The sequence below is a fragment of the Chanodichthys erythropterus genome, chromosome 19, assembly GCF_024489055.1.
Source record: "Chanodichthys erythropterus isolate Z2021 chromosome 19, ASM2448905v1, whole genome shotgun sequence".
NCBI lineage: Eukaryota > Metazoa > Chordata > Actinopteri > Cypriniformes > Xenocyprididae > Chanodichthys > Chanodichthys erythropterus.
The window spans coordinates 9,394,547-9,410,776 of record NC_090239.1 but is presented as its reverse complement, the minus strand read 5'-3'; the positions used below and the strand labels follow the sequence as shown (position 1 = coordinate 9,410,776).

At 36.1% G+C, this 16,230-nt stretch overlaps 2 protein-coding genes across 4 annotated transcripts; both read left to right on the top strand.

Moving 5' to 3' along the window:
• Positions 1-37: 37 nt before the first annotated feature.
• tbcc (tubulin folding cofactor C) lies at positions 38-1,833 on the top strand. Its single transcript, XM_067369546.1, has one exon. It carries the CDS (start codon positions 615-617, stop codon positions 1,668-1,670), a length of 1,056 nt encoding a protein of 351 aa, XP_067225647.1. The 5' UTR covers positions 38-614; the 3' UTR covers positions 1,671-1,833.
• Positions 1,834-3,829: 1,996 nt separating this feature from the next.
• On the top strand, positions 3,830-11,595 carry prph2a (peripherin 2a (retinal degeneration, slow)). 3 transcript variants are annotated; one of them, XR_010892686.1, is made up of 6 exons: positions 3,830-3,951; positions 4,956-5,282; positions 6,652-7,241; positions 8,030-8,276; positions 10,173-10,452; positions 11,278-11,595. XR_010892686.1 is itself a non-coding variant. In XM_067369578.1 (6 exons), exons 2-5 carry the CDS (start codon positions 5,142-5,144, stop codon positions 10,380-10,382), a joined length of 1,188 nt encoding a protein of 395 aa, XP_067225679.1. In that variant the 5' UTR covers positions 3,830-3,951; positions 4,956-5,141; the 3' UTR covers positions 10,383-10,422; positions 11,278-11,595. The 3 variants fall into 3 exon arrangements, 2 of the variants coding, with proteins under 2 accessions (XP_067225679.1, XP_067225678.1); XM_067369578.1 differs by having other exon boundaries at positions 10,173-10,422; XM_067369577.1 differs by lacking the exon at positions 11,278-11,595 and having other exon boundaries at positions 10,173-10,674.
• Positions 11,596-16,230: the final 4,635 nt, after the last annotated feature.

Genomic DNA, 16,230 nt, shown 5'->3' with positions numbered 1-16,230 from the left:
TTTTTTTTTTTTTTTATGCCCATACAATACACACATTATGTAGGCTACAAAATTAAATCAGTATAAATTGTAAGGTATATCAAAATAGAAATAACAAACAGTAGGCAAATTGTGCAAAAAAAAAAAAAAAAAAAAAAAAAAAACTAACCATTGTTTGTTTTCTCTACAGTCATGTGTTCATTTTGCAATTCTAAAAAAAAATAAAAAATTCAACATTTCATGTGGTGAAAAATAAATCTCACATAAATAATTTGAATTATAAAATATGAATCAAATACGAGAGAAGAAAAGGGTCTAAATATCTATGGGGTCTAAACAAAGTAATAATAATTTTCTTCCAGTATCTATTTTTTTTTATTATTATTATTTATTAAATGCTTGAAAGAAGAAGAAAAAAAGTAACAACAATTGTCATAATTGTCATATAACAATAATGCCAGAGTCCAACAGTCTTTCATTCCAGTGATGATGTGTGGGAAAACACAAAATCTAATGCGCCAATAGAAAGCCGCGTTACTAAATGTACCGATTCTTTATCCAATCATTGACCAGCACGCTTAGACGTATTGTCACATGATCAACGTGTTTTTACCACACCTTTTTTGAGAAGCAACATGGCGGCACTAGGAGTGGAAGTTAATGTGGCAAATGATGACGGAGATACAAACACAGCTGTCAATGTTCCCGAAAGCGTGTTACGAAGAGATCAAGCGAGGCTGGAAGAGGCAGAGCGCCGGAGAAATGTCAAGGAGAAGCAGGCCGTGAAGGAAGAAAAGAGCGATTTCTTCACGTCCACCTTTAATGCTGAGAAGACTGCAGTCGAGGAGATGCTCTCCAGCTCTAACTACAGTGACCGCGACAAAGCCGCTAAAACACTGGAGGAGATCACTGTGAGAATTCAACAACTCCAGAAGTTTCTCAATGACAGCATTATGTTTCTAACCCAGTATGAAATAAGACAGGCACAGGCATCCATGCAGAAACTCCAGAGCTCTCTTGCTGAGAAGAGGGAGGCGGTGTTGCCTAAAAAGAAATTCGCTTTCAGATCTAGGAATGCCGGAGCAAGTAAGCAGCCTGAACCGAGTCAACAAACAACAGATAAGTCTCCATCTGATGTTGGTGTTACTGTGGTAGTGGATGCTGCAGTGGATGTATATCAGTGTGGATTCTCTAATGCTGAAAATCAAGTCCTGATCAAGCAAGCTGAGGAGATCCAGCAACGAGATGTTCTGTTATCTCATCTGACAAACTGTAAAGTGAGACTTTATGGCTGTCCGAGCACCTTGCATATCAAAAATGTCCGCAGCTGCGAGATCCTCTGCGGGCCAGTGTCCAGCTCTGTTTTTGTAGACCAGTGCGCTGACAGCACTTTAGTGTTGTCCTGTCAGCAGCTGCGCACCCATAACACCACTGCCACTCAGATATATGTCCATGTGACCAGCCGGGCAATAATAGAGGATTGTCATGGGGTCAGGTTTGCCCCATTCACTTGGACTTATCCAGGTATTCAAGATCATTACAAAGTAGCCGGACTTGATCCAGACAGGAATAATTGGACAGATGTGGATGATTTCAATTGGCTTGCTGCTGGAACACCTTCGCCCAACTGGACTGTCATTCCTGAGACTGAGAGAATATGTAGTTGGGATTCTGTGGGATCAGCCTCTTAAAACAATGATGTGATTACATTATTGTGTGCTCAGTAAAATATGACGCTAATATAGAGATGCCATAAACATTGAATGTTCCCAAATTCTGCACTTACAAAGCTTATTAATTAATTGAATGCTGCTGTATTAGAAAAATGCTGCAAGAAAATAATAAAGTTCAACACCGTGATCACCTCTGTGTATTTGTAGTTACTTACTCACCAAGACTTGGTATGCATTTAACTATACTATAGTTATCGTTTAATAAAATTGTTGTTAAAGGTACAGTTCACACAAAAGTGAAATTTCTGTCATTGTTTAATCAAACTTTAGATCTGCTTTCTTCTGTGGAACATGAAGATATTTTGATAAATGTCTGTTTTTTTTTTCTCTCTCTCTCTCTCTCCATACAATGGAAGTCACCAAAACTGTTTGATTACCAACATTCTTTGAAATATCCCCTTTGGTATTCTGCAGAAGAAAGTTATACATGTTTTGGAATGACATGAGGCTTTTCAGTTTTTTGGTGAACCATCCCATTTAATTCTGTTACTCTCAGACATTTATTCATAGATGATGTCATTTATTTGAAAAAATATATATATTTGGTAACAAATTTCAGTTGTTTTCTGTCTTTCAACAGGGAAAAAAGTGTATTATGTGCAAAACAATATACATATGGAGGATTTCATTTGATACAGTAGTCAACATTTGAAGTGCATCAAAACCTTTCATCAAAGTTGTCCTAAAACCTTCTTCTTAGGACAACTTGATTAACTTTTTTAATCCACTTCAAATGTTGACTACTACATTTTAAAATGATACTACTTAAACATAATTGTAGTTATGCAAGTGGCCTGTTATATTCAGATATGTAGGCTATAGTCTTTGATACAAATAGAGTTATCTAAAAATGCATTAGCTGTAGATTAGTAATTTTATTGACTTGTTTAAAACTTTACAATATGGTTTCATTTGTAAACGTTACTTAAAGGTCCGGAGCAGAAGGGGGCAGTAAGGCACCAATAAGCTGGATGCCAACCGCCATAAAACGGGAAAGAAGAAGAAGAAGCAGCATTACTCTGGAGTGAAGCGGATATACAGTACAGTCCAAAAGTTTGGAACCACTAAGATTTTTAATGTTTTTAAAAGAAGTTTCGTCTGCTCACCAAGGCTACATTTATTTAATTAAAAATACAGTAAAAACAGTAATATTGTGAACTATTATTACAATTTAAAATAACTTTTCTATTTGAATATATTTGACAAAGTAATTTATTCCTGTGATGCAAAGCTGAATTTTCAGCATCATTACTCCAGTATTCAGTGTCACATGATCCTTCAGATATCATTCTAATATGCTGATTTGCTGCTCAAGAAACATTTAATGTGTACAATTGTACAAAATATTTGTGTACAATATTTTTTTTCAGGATTATTTGATGAATAGAAAGTTCAAAAGAACAGTGTTTATCTGAAATCTAATCTTTTGTAACATTATAAATGTCTTTACTGCCACTTTTGATTGATTTAATGCATCCTTGCTGAATAAAAGTATTCATTTCTTTAATTTCTTTTCAAAAAAATAAAAATATTCTTACTGACCCCAAACTTTTGAACGGTAGTGTATAATGCTACAGAAGCTTTGTATTTCAGATAAATGCTGTTCTTTTGAACTTTCTATTCATCAAGGAATCCTGAAAACAAAAAGTACACAACTGTTTTCAACATTGAAAATAATCATAAATGTTTATTGAGCAGCAGATCAGCATATTAGAATGATTTCTGAAGGATCATGTGACACTGAAGACTGGAGTAACGATGCTGAAAATTCAGCTTTGCATCACAGGAATAAATTACTTTGTGAAATATATTTAAATAGTACACTGTTATTTTAAATTGTAATAATATTTCACAATATTACTGTTTTTTTACTGTATTTTTAATTAAATAAATGTAGCCTTGGTGAGCAGACGAAACTTCTTTTAAAAACATTAAAAATCTTAGTGGTTCCAAACTTTTGGACTGTACTGTACAACAAACCCGGAAGAGAAGACGGTGCTGAATAAAGTAGTAGTTTTTGGAACAAAATGTATTTTTGATGCTTCAAAAACTTCTAACTAACCCCACTGATGTCACATGGACTACTTTGATGATGTTTTTATTACCTTTCTGGACATGGACAGTATACCGTACATACATTTTCAATGGAGGGACAGAAAGCTCTCGGACTAAATCTAAAATATCTTAAACTGTGTTCCAAAGATGAACGGAGGTCTTACGGGTTTGGAACGATATGAGGGTGAGTCATTAATGACATAATTTTAATTTTTGAGTAGTTCACCTCAAAATGAAAATTATTCCATGATTTACTCACCATCAAGTCTTCCTAGGTGTATATGACTTTCTTTTCAGCCAAACACAACTGGAGTTATATTAAATAATATCCTGGCTCTTCCCAGCTTTGTAATGGCATTGAATAGTGCCCGAGTTTTTGAAGCTCCAAAAAGGGCATCCATTTATCATAAATGTAATCCATACGACTCTAGTGGGTTAATAAAGGCCTTCTGAAGCAAAGCGATGGGTTTTTGTAAGAAAATATCCATATTTAAAACTTTATAAACTGTAATCACGGCAATAGCCATGTGTGCGTTCACGGGAGAATTGTGTCCCAGCGGAAGTGTGACCCAATGTATGACGTTCATGTGGTGTGGAATTTTTCTTTAAAACTTCTCATGACCGGCGTTTTGTTTTGCTCTATCCTCTGCGCTTCCACATTTGTCAATTCTCACCTAACCTTCTCACCTTATGCCTACGTCATACGTCGGGTCAGAGGTCACCCCTCCACCAGAACTCAACTCTCATGAACTCATGTAAGGCCATTGCTTGAAGCCAGTGAATATAGTTCAAAAAGTTTTAAATATGGATATTTTTCTTATAAAAACCCATGGCTTTGCTTCAGAAAGCATTTATTAACCCACTGGAGTCGTATGGATTACTTTTATGATGGATGGATGTGCTTTTTGGAGCTTCAAAAATTCGGGCACTATTCAATGCCATTACAAAGCTGGGAAGAGCCAGGATATTATTTAACATAATCACGATTGGGTTTGGCTGAAAGAAGAAAGTCATATACACCTAGGATGGCTTGAGGGTGAGTAAATTATGGGACAATTTTCGCTTTTGAGTGAACTATTTATTCAACTACATTAGTTAACATGAACTAACAATGAACTATGCTTCTTCGAAAGTTGTATCTGTTAAGGTTAGTTTATGAACTAACATGAACAATTGCTTTTATTAAAGGTGCAATATATAAGATTTCTGTCCGCTAGAGGCCTATTCAAAACAAAGGCGTAGTTTGATGACGCCAAGTTTGAGAGCGGAATCTTGGGACATGTGATCTCCACCTCAACGACCGGTGCAAAAGAATAGGGATTGGACTCGGGAAGAAATCATTTTCATGGATGTGATCATTAACGTTACTGTAGTATGAAGCAGAGCAGGACCGAGTGTTGTGGAGCTGAACGAGGCCACTGGAGGGACTGCGCAACACACGCCTCACGAGCAGCGGGACTTTTATTATGCCACAGTCGCTGGCGCCGCTTCCGCTTTTCCAGTCATGAGTATGAGGTAACACAGCTCTGTTTTATTATATTAGATACATTTGAGTGTGTTGAAAATCATGTTATAACGTTACTCTGTGCGTTCGCTTGGCGGCTGCTGTGAGACACTGTTAGACACTGCAGCAAGATAGATCAAATTTAGAATATCATATTAAATGCTGGATGGCTTGTGTTGATAAATGGCATGCAATTCATTTTAAAACATATTGTATGATGGAGAAAATTCTGTATTACTGTCACTAAAAATAAAGCTGCATCTGATTATGCTATGTTAGCTACTTCACAAAATAGTGTTTCTCAAAAAATCAAGAAAAATAGATTTAAATAATAAGACTAAACATGTTGAGCTATAACAACAATTAGTTTTCTGTTTATAAATATTGAAAACAGTTGTTTCGTTCTCTATTAAAACCATAACATAATATATTAAAGCGTCTGGTGTTTCCATGGTTTCTACAAAGTAAAACCGTAAACCGAAGGTAACGCGGGTATGATGCAATTGACAGAGACTCCTCACACGTCCCGGATCCTTGGTTAAAATTGCAATTTTCTTACGATTTACAAATAGTTGAAAACATTCGGGATATTGTACTCAAGTGAACAAAATATATAACACTGGCCTAGTTGGATATTTTACTGCAAAAATCTTACATATTGCACATTAGTAAATGCTGTGCAATTATATTGCTCATTGCAGTTTAAAATAATGTTAACAAATGAGAACTGTGTCAGTGTTTTCATTATCATTAGTTCCATGAATATTTCAACTTTGAGAAATTTAGAGATCTTCTCAAACAGTGGCATGTTTGTCATGAACTCAAAGACCTGAAGTGGAAGTGTAGTGGTCTTAAGTCTTTGCCTTCATGGTTTTTGGTGTCTCTTTAGTTATGCCAGTCATACCATGTGACCAATCAAGCCAATCAAAGGCCACGGCAGCAGCTTATAGATAGGTTCATCTGCTGGCCAGGGATTTCTGTAAATGGGATGAGGGCGATTAGCTGGGTTTAGGATGACGTACGGTAACTTTGTGTTTAATCATTTGGATCCTTGGCTTTTGTCCTCCCTTTGCAGATAGAGGGACACCACTATTTGTGTCAGTACCTGGGCACACTGTTGTTTTTAAGTATCGTAGATGAAAATCCATTTTTAAGATTGTAAAGATAATGTATTACACTGGCGTTTACCTTTAAAAGAACCTGAGTTGGATTTTTTCTATTATGGGTGCGAAGATCATCATGAAAATAGCCATCAAGTTCTCGCTGTACTGGAATGGATTACACGTTGCGCCTTGAACGTACTTCCAACGTTCAGCTTCTCTAAGCTACACTGCACAGCTAAAAGACTGTTTTTTCTTTCTTTCTCTGGACTTTAACTAGTTTTTCAACATGGCTCTCATGAAGGTAAAGTTTGACCTTAAGAAGCGGGTAAAGCTGGCCCAGATGCTATGGCTCATGTACTGGTTTTCTGTTATGGCCGGTGTTCTGGTCTTCAGCATGGGCCTTTTCTTTAAAATCGAACTTCGCAAGAGAAGTGAACTTATGGACAACAATGAGAGTCATTTTGTACCCAACATTCTAATTGGTGTGGGTCTTTTAGCATGTTGTCTCAATGCCTTTGGAGGCAAAATCTGCTATGACTCGCTCGACTCCACCAAGTTTGCAAAATGGAAGTCCATTTTGAAGCCCTTTCTCATTTGTTGTTTGTTCTTCAACTTCCTCCTCATCGTCACGGCGGCTCTGTGTTTTGCCATGCGCATTCCTCTAGAGTATACGCTTGCTGAGGGCCTGAAAAATGGAATGAAGTTTTACAAGGACACTGATACACCTGGTCGCTGCTACATGAAGAGAACTCTGGATCTCATGCAGATGGAGTTCCGTTGCTGTGGCAACAACAACTACAAAGATTGGTTCGAGATCCAGTGGGTGAGCAACCGTTACCTGGACTTCAGCGCCAAGGAAGTCAAAGAGTGAGTGTCTCTTTGCAGTTTAATAGTTAAATGTGAACATTCTTTCCTTTTAGTTCTTTTTAATCCATTTTGTTCAGATGTAGTTTAGATGTTTAGATAACAAGCAGAGAAATTTCATTTGACCGAAAGCAGTGATTTTACGCCGTTTATGGAATAATTTAGCAAGTTTAAAGTGAGGCTAGGTACTGCATGATTTGCAGGGGTCAATTTGCAGTGTAAGTGGTATCAGGTATGTTAACCAGTTTAGATTTAGTCACTAATCTTCTTGGATCACATTTTCTTGCCCTCAGAGCTTACTGTCCCTTTCAATCAGTTCAATTCCTGGTAGATTGGCTTGGAATAGACATTGAAATTAATAGTCTTAATATCAGAGGGTTTAATATTTTCATCTCAGAGGTTTTTGGTGTTTAACATCTAACCTATAAAGTCAATCAAAAGTTTTCCAAAGTGATTTAAATGATTTATATACATTATAAATGAATTCATTTAAATATATTAGCAATAATAATGAAGTTATGATTTATAATTTTTTGGACGTTGCTTATTTTTGTAAGCATTCACAGTTTTCAATCATAGAAAAAAATAATTTCAGCAAGACATTCTGACTAAGACACGAACATGTAACGAATTTTGTGTTGAAATTGTAAATGAAGACAAGTGAAAGTTTCACAGTGGTATACTGATTTTGCCAATTTTAAGATTACTACTATGCATTCTGAAATCTAATATAAATCATACCAAAATGATTAACTGAAGTGCATTTGCAAAACTTTTTTTTGTGTCTTTAGCCGAATCAGCAGCAATGTGGATGGAAAATACCTAATGGATGGCGTTCCCTTCAGCTGTTGCAACCCTAGCTCGCCACGGCCCTGCATCCAACAGCAAATAACCAACAACTCGGCTCACTACAGCTACGACCACTACACCGAAGAGCTAAACATCTGGAAGCGTGGCTGCCGAGACGCTCTTATAGCCTACTATGGTGGAATGATGAACACTATTGGGATACTTGTGTTTATGGTCACCCTCTTGCAAGTAAGAGTTTAGCTTTGGAATATCTTGATGTGCTGATCCAGGATCAGACCTTAATCACTTACATTACGTACCTCTTATCTTAATGGATTGTGCTGTAAAGGTCAAACTGATCTTTGATCAGTACTTAAGGAACGTTTTGTCCAGTAAAGATACTTAATCTTGTAAACAACCAATACAAGGTGTTTTTGTTGTCCGCCCCCTAATAAGGTCATTGTTAACTACAAATTGTTTTGGCTACAGATTTTTTAGGACCATGTCATTTTTATGAGACAATTCCCAAAGGTGCAAAAGTGATGGATAGTTAAGAGGAGTAATGGCTAATCTGTGTAATACGTCATAGCATGTTCACTGACAGGAGCCTCATTCCCGACTCAATCAATCATCTCATGGCACGATCAGGGAAAACATCTAACTGACCTGAGTATTATTAAATGGGATAAATCTTCTGACTACCTTGTAGTAGTACTGAAATATTAATTGACCTGCTGGGATAAATAAAATAAAATACATGACTCAGGCATCCTCAGCCTTTCCCTTAAGGAGCTGTTTTTACCTGATCTAACTAAAAAGATTGTGTAAATAATATTAATAATACTTTATTTGACTTAATATTATATATATATATATATATATATATATATATATATATATATATATATATATTTATATATATATATATATTTATATATATAAAAATTAGAAGTAATAGAACATTTCAGAAATAATCTAAAAACATTGATTTAAACAAAATCTGCCAGGCTTACAACAGTCTGTAGGAACAACAAGACCTTGAACTAGGGGTTGGTGGAGATTAGGAGTTTGAGATGGTGTGATGACACTGAAGATTCACAGGGATCAAATGTTCTAATCTGGGGGATGGAGCTAAATCTTGCTTTCTTGGAAAAGGTGATTTCAAATCACCAATTAAAGATGTAGAACATTCCATTCATTGATTTTATGTACGCACACACACTTATATATGTTGTTTACGGGGACTCTCCATAGACATAATGGTTTTTATACTGTACGAACTGTATATTCTATCCCCTACACTACCCCTACCCATCACAGAAAACTGTCTGCATTTTTTGAATTTCAAAAAAAAAAACATTTAGTATGTTTTTTTAAGCCATTTGGTTTATGAAGAGTCCTCAGGAACCATGTTCATGCTGTAATACCCATGTCATTATACACATTTGTAAGAACATTATAACAATGTAAGAACATACATTGTTTTGAACATCATTGTTTTATTACTGTCATAAACATTAATAATACATATAAGAAAATGATTTTATTGCTGTTCAGAATTACAGAATGAGAATCAAAGGAACTGAGATTAATAGAAATATTGGTAACACTTTACACTGAGGTCTCATTTGTTAACATTAGTTCTGGTATTAACTAACATTAAGTAATATGAGCAAAACATTTGTATACACATTTTTATTCATTTTTGTTAACATTAGTTCATGTTCACAGTGCATTAACTAATGTTAACAAATACATATTGACATCAAGATGAACTAAGATTAATACATGCTGTAGAAGTATTGATCATCATAGTTCATGTTAACTAATGAGACCTTATTGTAAAGTGTTACTGTAATATTATATATAAAAGTAAAACAACAAAACAAATGGAATGATAAAATCAAAAAAAAGTCTATCTATCTATCTATCTATCTATCTATCTATCTATCTATCTATCTATCTATCTATCTATCTATCTATCTATCTATCTATCTATCTATCTATCTATCTATCTATCTATCTATCTATCTATCTATCTATCTATCTATCTATGTGTGATAGTAGCTCTGACATATGTTTAATGTGAATAAGCATATCTCTCTGTGCCGCTATCTAACTCGTATCTTTCATGCTTTGCTTTAGTCTGCAGTAATGATTGGACTTCAGTACATAAACACCTCTCTGTCCACGCTGGTCAACCCAGAAGACCCCGAGAGTGAGAGCGAGGGCTGGATCCTGGAGAAAACTGTCAAAGAGACCTTCACTGATATCATGGCTAAGATGAAGGCCATGGGCAAAGGCAATCAAGTGGACGAGGGGGCAAATGAAGAGGCTGCTGCCACTGATAGCTGAGCGAACCCCGCCCACCAAACTTTGGCCACACCTACCTGAGGTAGAGAGCTGTGGGACACAGCCTAAAACTGTAACTATAGCACCCACACTACACAAAGTGTAGACAAAGCCAATTAATGAAGAACTGGTGATGAAAATATATAAATACAAACCTTTGTCAGTCAGTTTTATTCCTTTAAATAATTTGGTATATTAGAAACCCATATTATGGTGAAATTACCAAAAAAAAACCTCACATATGATTGGCTTAAAAAGAGGGGCTTTGAATATAATAAAATCTATCAAATTTGAATTTTACCAGCTTCGCTTTTCTCCTTTGTACTTTGCTACACAAAAACTAAACATTTTTATAGTCATATTATGTTTTATTTATTTCATATTTGAGTTGATATTCAACCTAAGAATGGCTAGTCAGAGATTTGGCATAGTGTGAAAGGTAAAAATATGGAAACTAGCCTCAGTACAGTCAGTACTTTTATTTATTAGGAATAAACAACACAATTTGTCATGGGACAGGTATGGCAAATGCAACAAAAACACTTTCTATTCTATGAGAAGATAGACAGGTGTCTTTTCACCCTTGTGGACTTAGGTATGAAATGTGTACAGGTGAGAATGTACATACTTGACTAATGGATGGAGAAACAAGAAGTTAGTTGTTTATATTTGTTTTATTTTAAAGTAATGCTTTATAAAAATAAAAAAGTACCAGGGTTGTAATTTGGGAAAGGGGTATAAAATATATTTTTGTGACCTGCCTGATGAAGAGTATTCTATGCCTCTGCTTTGTGCATCAGATAACTCACACGATTTCATCAGCACTGAAAGGAGAGGCTGATTTCGCAGGTTTAGGAGACTAATAACATTTGAGGCCCCAATGTGTGTTGTGGTACAGAGGGATAACCAGGTACAGGGTGAGGGGACGCTTGAGGAAGCCCCTGGAGTTAAGGAGACAGCTTAAGACTGGCAGCTAAACCCTGACCTGTGACTTCTGCATTCCCACTGCTGGGAGCTCCTGTGCTTTTACATCTGCACAATTACTCCACGAAACGTCCCAGGCCAGAGACTGAATCTCTATGCTCAAACCTGTAATTTTTTGTAATTATTTTATTTTAATTCAAATTATGTGTCTATGTAAATAGTGTAGAATTATTACAAAATATATTTTTCCTTTTGTAAAAATACAATTTAATTACTTGTAAGAAAAGCTGACTTTACTCTAGGACAGTGTTTGGTGCGTAGTGATTATTATTGTGAATAAAACTTGTTTAATTGTAAAAACATGCAGGTTTCTGTTGTCCAGTCATTTGTTGAGATCAAAGAGCAGGGCATTCTGGGAGCTCTGCGGGAGGTTGGCCTCATCCAATAAGATCAGCAGAGAATTATGTGATTATTGCGTTCACACGGTGTCACATTGTCGTACATGGCACATGGTAGTGAATCTGAATAGCATGTCTGGTGAGTTTCACTGTATGATCTGTATTTAAAAAGTGATGTACATTTAAGTACCTCACAGTGCTCAATAACATGATATGGAAACATAGATAAGCCACATAAAAGCTAGGTTAACTTGAAAATTGATGTTAACAACACTAACAGTTCTGTTATGCTTTTAGGAAAGAAGCAGCATATTATCCTGGAATACTATGAAAAATGATAAGGACATAAAGGGAAGTGACTTTCTTTGGGTATTTTGGTTTGCCGACAAGCACATAAACACAGATGATCTGATAAAGGCAGTAAGCTGCTTTTGAGTGTGCTCAGCTTAACTTCTTGGCTGGTGACCTGGACTCCTGCTGCATATCCGATGAAGAGTATCAAGCATTGTAGGATACAGAATGTCCTTGAGCAGGTACAGAATGTGTCAAAACAAGCGGTGCACTTCTCTTTCCCCTTTATTTTCCCTCATGGGATATTTGGGAGTGGTGGGAAATCATGCAAGTGCTGATCCCAGATTAGCTTTATATTAAGAGAAAGTGATCTTATAGGTGTAATAAGGACATGTCAAACTGGGGTCACATGACAACATCATGTGACAAATTTCAGGTGAGGAAGAGCACTATTTTGAAAGTTTGTTGAGAATTGAATCTAACTTCAAATTTGTTCATTTGGATTCTGCTCAACACAGCAAGATCAGGGATTTATTATTATTTTTAATATCATTATATACAGTCAACAAATACAGTGGAACATAGAGACAAATGCACAATACAGTGTGCAGACACAAGAGGGGAAAACATAGCTGTGTGTGTGTGTGTTTTTTTTTTTGCTTAGTTGATATTGTAGAGCAAATAATATGTTAATGATCATTTGTTAATTTGTATAATTATGTTCCTTTATCAGATCAATAGAAATTTCAACTGGTGTTTTGACTCATTTAATCAGAGATGATTCTTAAAGGTGAAGTATGTAATTTTTTGAATATTAAAATATTTTCTCCTATCCCGTCTTAAACCTTAAAAAGGGCCAAAACATAAAACTTGTATTTATTTATCTACAACACAATAATGACTCATTTGGCGTCATTTATTTATCTATTTTGTCACATTATAAATTAGTGTCCAGTTCTCACTGTTAACTAACTATAACTAATTTTTCCTCAAACTCTTAATTACCTAATAGTTAGTAGTGTACTTGTTAAGTTTAGGTGTTGGGTAGGATTGAAGGATGTAGAATATGCACATTAATATGTGCTTTTAAGTAATAATAAACAGCCAATATCCTAGTAATATGCATGATAATAAGCAAACAGTGAGAATTGGACCCTAAACTAAAGTGTTACCATTTATTTATGCAATTTCATTTAATGACCACCCTAGTGGCCAAGAAATCTCACACAAACTCAAAGGATTTGTGCATTGACCTGTGTTTAAATCCTCTTTCTCAGGCTTGAACAGTAGGGGTCAGTGACAGAACTAGGCCAACCAGCGTAAACACACCATTAAACCTAAACTATCAAGTTAAGTCTGAAACACTGCCATCTGTTGGTTTGCTTTAATGTATTGCAGAGGTTTTCAATATTCTATTATTGTCAAGGTGATGACGCAGTTCTCAAAGTTTGGTTTGTTTCTCAGACTGAATTAAGTCTCTACAAACACTACAAAACCTGCTTCACTATGTTGTGATGGATTTTCTGTTCTCTCGCAGGGGATTTTACCTCCTTTCTCTGTTCCTCTCAGCTGGAAAATTGCCTCATCTCTCGATCCATCTTTTGCCAGCATCTTGAGGCAAAGTTGAGCTCCTCCTACACACTATCATACACTCTCTCACACTCATTACACTGCCCATGTTCACCCACTTCAACTCCTTCAACTTCTCTACATGTTTTTTTTTTTTTTATCATCTGCTTTCAAAAAAGAGTTTACCCCTAAAAATGAAAATTCTGTCATTATAAAGACATTTTTTGTTAAACTGTTAGACAAGTTTGACCATTATGGTGAGGATTTTGATTCATCCCAGTTACTAGGTTTTCGTATCAGTTTAACAAAAAGATTCGTTCAATGACCGTTTCTTCATATTACATACTATGCCAGTAGGTGGCAACAAATGAGTGTCTTTTATGTTTTGTGTGTGGACGGTGAAACCGGAGATTTTGGCTTGTGACGTCGGAACCAGAACCGGCAATAACCTTTTTTCCAGGCATCTGATTGGCCAACATGGCTTTACAGTTAACCTCAGAGATGACGTTTTTGTAGGCCAACCCGGAAGTTAGCGGCGCACGGGTTCCTCGATCGAAAGCCTATGCATTCTTCCCATACACTTTTTTCCCATAAACTATTGGAAAAATAAGCTCTGTGTTTAACAAAGGGTTATGACTCTTACATGTTCTGTCTATCAAGATAATTAACACAACATTTATACATTTTGAAGCCTAAATAAAGTCGTCCGATATAAAAAGCTAACAGTAGGCTATAAATGGACTACAGCACACCACGGTCGCGGATCAAAGTCACCACCAACAAGCTTCCTCAAACTTTATTTAAAAACATGCTCGCTGATTATGATCTGCGCTGTGTATGAATACTTATCCACTTTTTTATGAGAATTGCTTATCCACTTTTTTATGGGCATTGCATGTCCAAATGTCCTGTTTGTCATGATGACGTCTAAAGTCCCCGCCAAAGGAAGTATTCCCTTTTAGCAACTTGTTAAGACAAAATAAAGGTTTTAAAAAATCACAGGCGGGTTATAACTGGAGTGTTTTATGTCATAGATCAAAATGTGAAAATATTTAGAGGCTTCGTTAACCACAGACCTTATTTCAGGTGATTTAGCAAAAACCCATTAAAAAAACCCATAGACTTTAAAGGGACAGTTCACCCAAAAATGAAAATGTGATGTTTATCTGCTTACCCCCAGCGCATCCAAGATGTAGGTGACTTTGTTTCTTCAGTAGAACACAAATGATGATTTTTAACTCCAACCGCTGCCGTCTGTAAGTCAAATAATGCGAGTGAATGGGAACTTGAACAATAAGAGTCGAAAAAACGTGCACAGACAAATCCAAATTAAACCCTGCGGCTCGTGACGGCACACTGATGTCCTAAGACATGAATCGATCGGTTTGTGCGAGAAACCAAACAGTATTTATGTCATTTTTTACCTCTAAAACACCACTATGTCCAGCTGCGTTCAGCACTCGCTTAGTGAGGTTTGATCGCGCTCTGACAACGGCAGTAATGTCTCGCGCATAGACTTCAATGAGTGCGAGACATCACTGCTGCTGTCAGAGCGCGATCAGACCTCACTAAGCGAATGCTGAACGCAGTTGGACATAGTGGTGTTTTAGAGGTAAAAAATGACATATTATTTCTATTATACCTATTATTTGACTGACAGACAGCAACGGTTGGAGTTAAAAATAATCATTTGTGTTCTACTGAAGAAACAAAGTCACCTACATCTTGGATGCGCTGGGGGTAAGCAGATTAACATCACATTTTCATTTTTGGGTGAACTATCCCTTTAAGGCGATGGAACCGGAAGTCCTAAAATGCTAACTCGCTTCCGGGTTTTGCATACAAAAATACATCATCTCTGAGGTACTCTATATAGCAACCTGTTGGTTTGGCATGCTCTTGACAGCACTTCATAGCGTGTTTTTGCATTTTCATGTGGACACGATTTTTTTTTAAAACTAAGGAGGAAAAACTCAGTTTATAAAAAGGCCTATGTGTGGACCAGGCCTAAGCGACAATATTCTGAACCTTATGAAACTATACAATAGATTTTATGAACATTATGGGTTTTGGGTTCCTTTTTGGATCTTGACATGCTTCATGAACTGCAAAAACTTTAAACTGCAATTCTTTAAAGTGTCTACATTTATATTCCATGAGGGGAAAAAACTGCATATGGACTAGGAACAAGAAAGAAAGTGAGTAGCTAGCCTAAATAATGACAGAATTAGGCCTATAATTTTGGGCAAACTATTGTTGTAAGACAAATTTCCTGAGTGTTTCTTACTCTCTTTCTCATGCTCATGTTCAAAAAAATAACTCACTCTGACAGTTAATAAGGCAGAGCACTCACATTGATTGCACTTTGTGTCTTTAGCCCTCCACAGCCTCATCATCAGTAATGTGTCTGAGAGACGTCTGATGGCTGAAGACAGCCCACACATTCAACAAAATGGGATCATGATCTCTGTCTGTTTGAATGATGCATTGATCCGTGTGAGTGAGTGTAAATTGTGTGTACATCTACTTGTAACTTTTCAGACAGGGAGTATTCCTTTTATGCACATAAAAGACTATAATCCACCCATCCATTTAGCAAAATTTAATGATTAATTAATTATTTATCCAAATTGTTTAGAGTGCACTTATGTCAATCAGTTTATAATTAT

Bases quoted from the DNA above. Each gene is read 5' to 3' on its own strand.
- tbcc (XM_067369546.1), top strand. From the start codon at position 615: ATGGCGGCACTAGGAGTGGAAGTTAATGTGGCAAATGATGACGGAGAT.
- prph2a (XM_067369578.1), top strand. From the start codon at position 5,142: ATGAAGCAGAGCAGGACCGAGTGTTGTGGAGCTGAACGAGGCCACTGG. The intron at 7,242-8,029 runs GTGAGTGTCTCT...TTGTGTCTTTAG, and splicing joins AGCGCCAAGGAAGTCAAAGA to CCGAATCAGCAGCAATGTGG. The intron at 8,277-10,172 runs GTAAGAGTTTAG...GCTTTGCTTTAG, and splicing joins TTATGGTCACCCTCTTGCAA to TCTGCAGTAATGATTGGACT.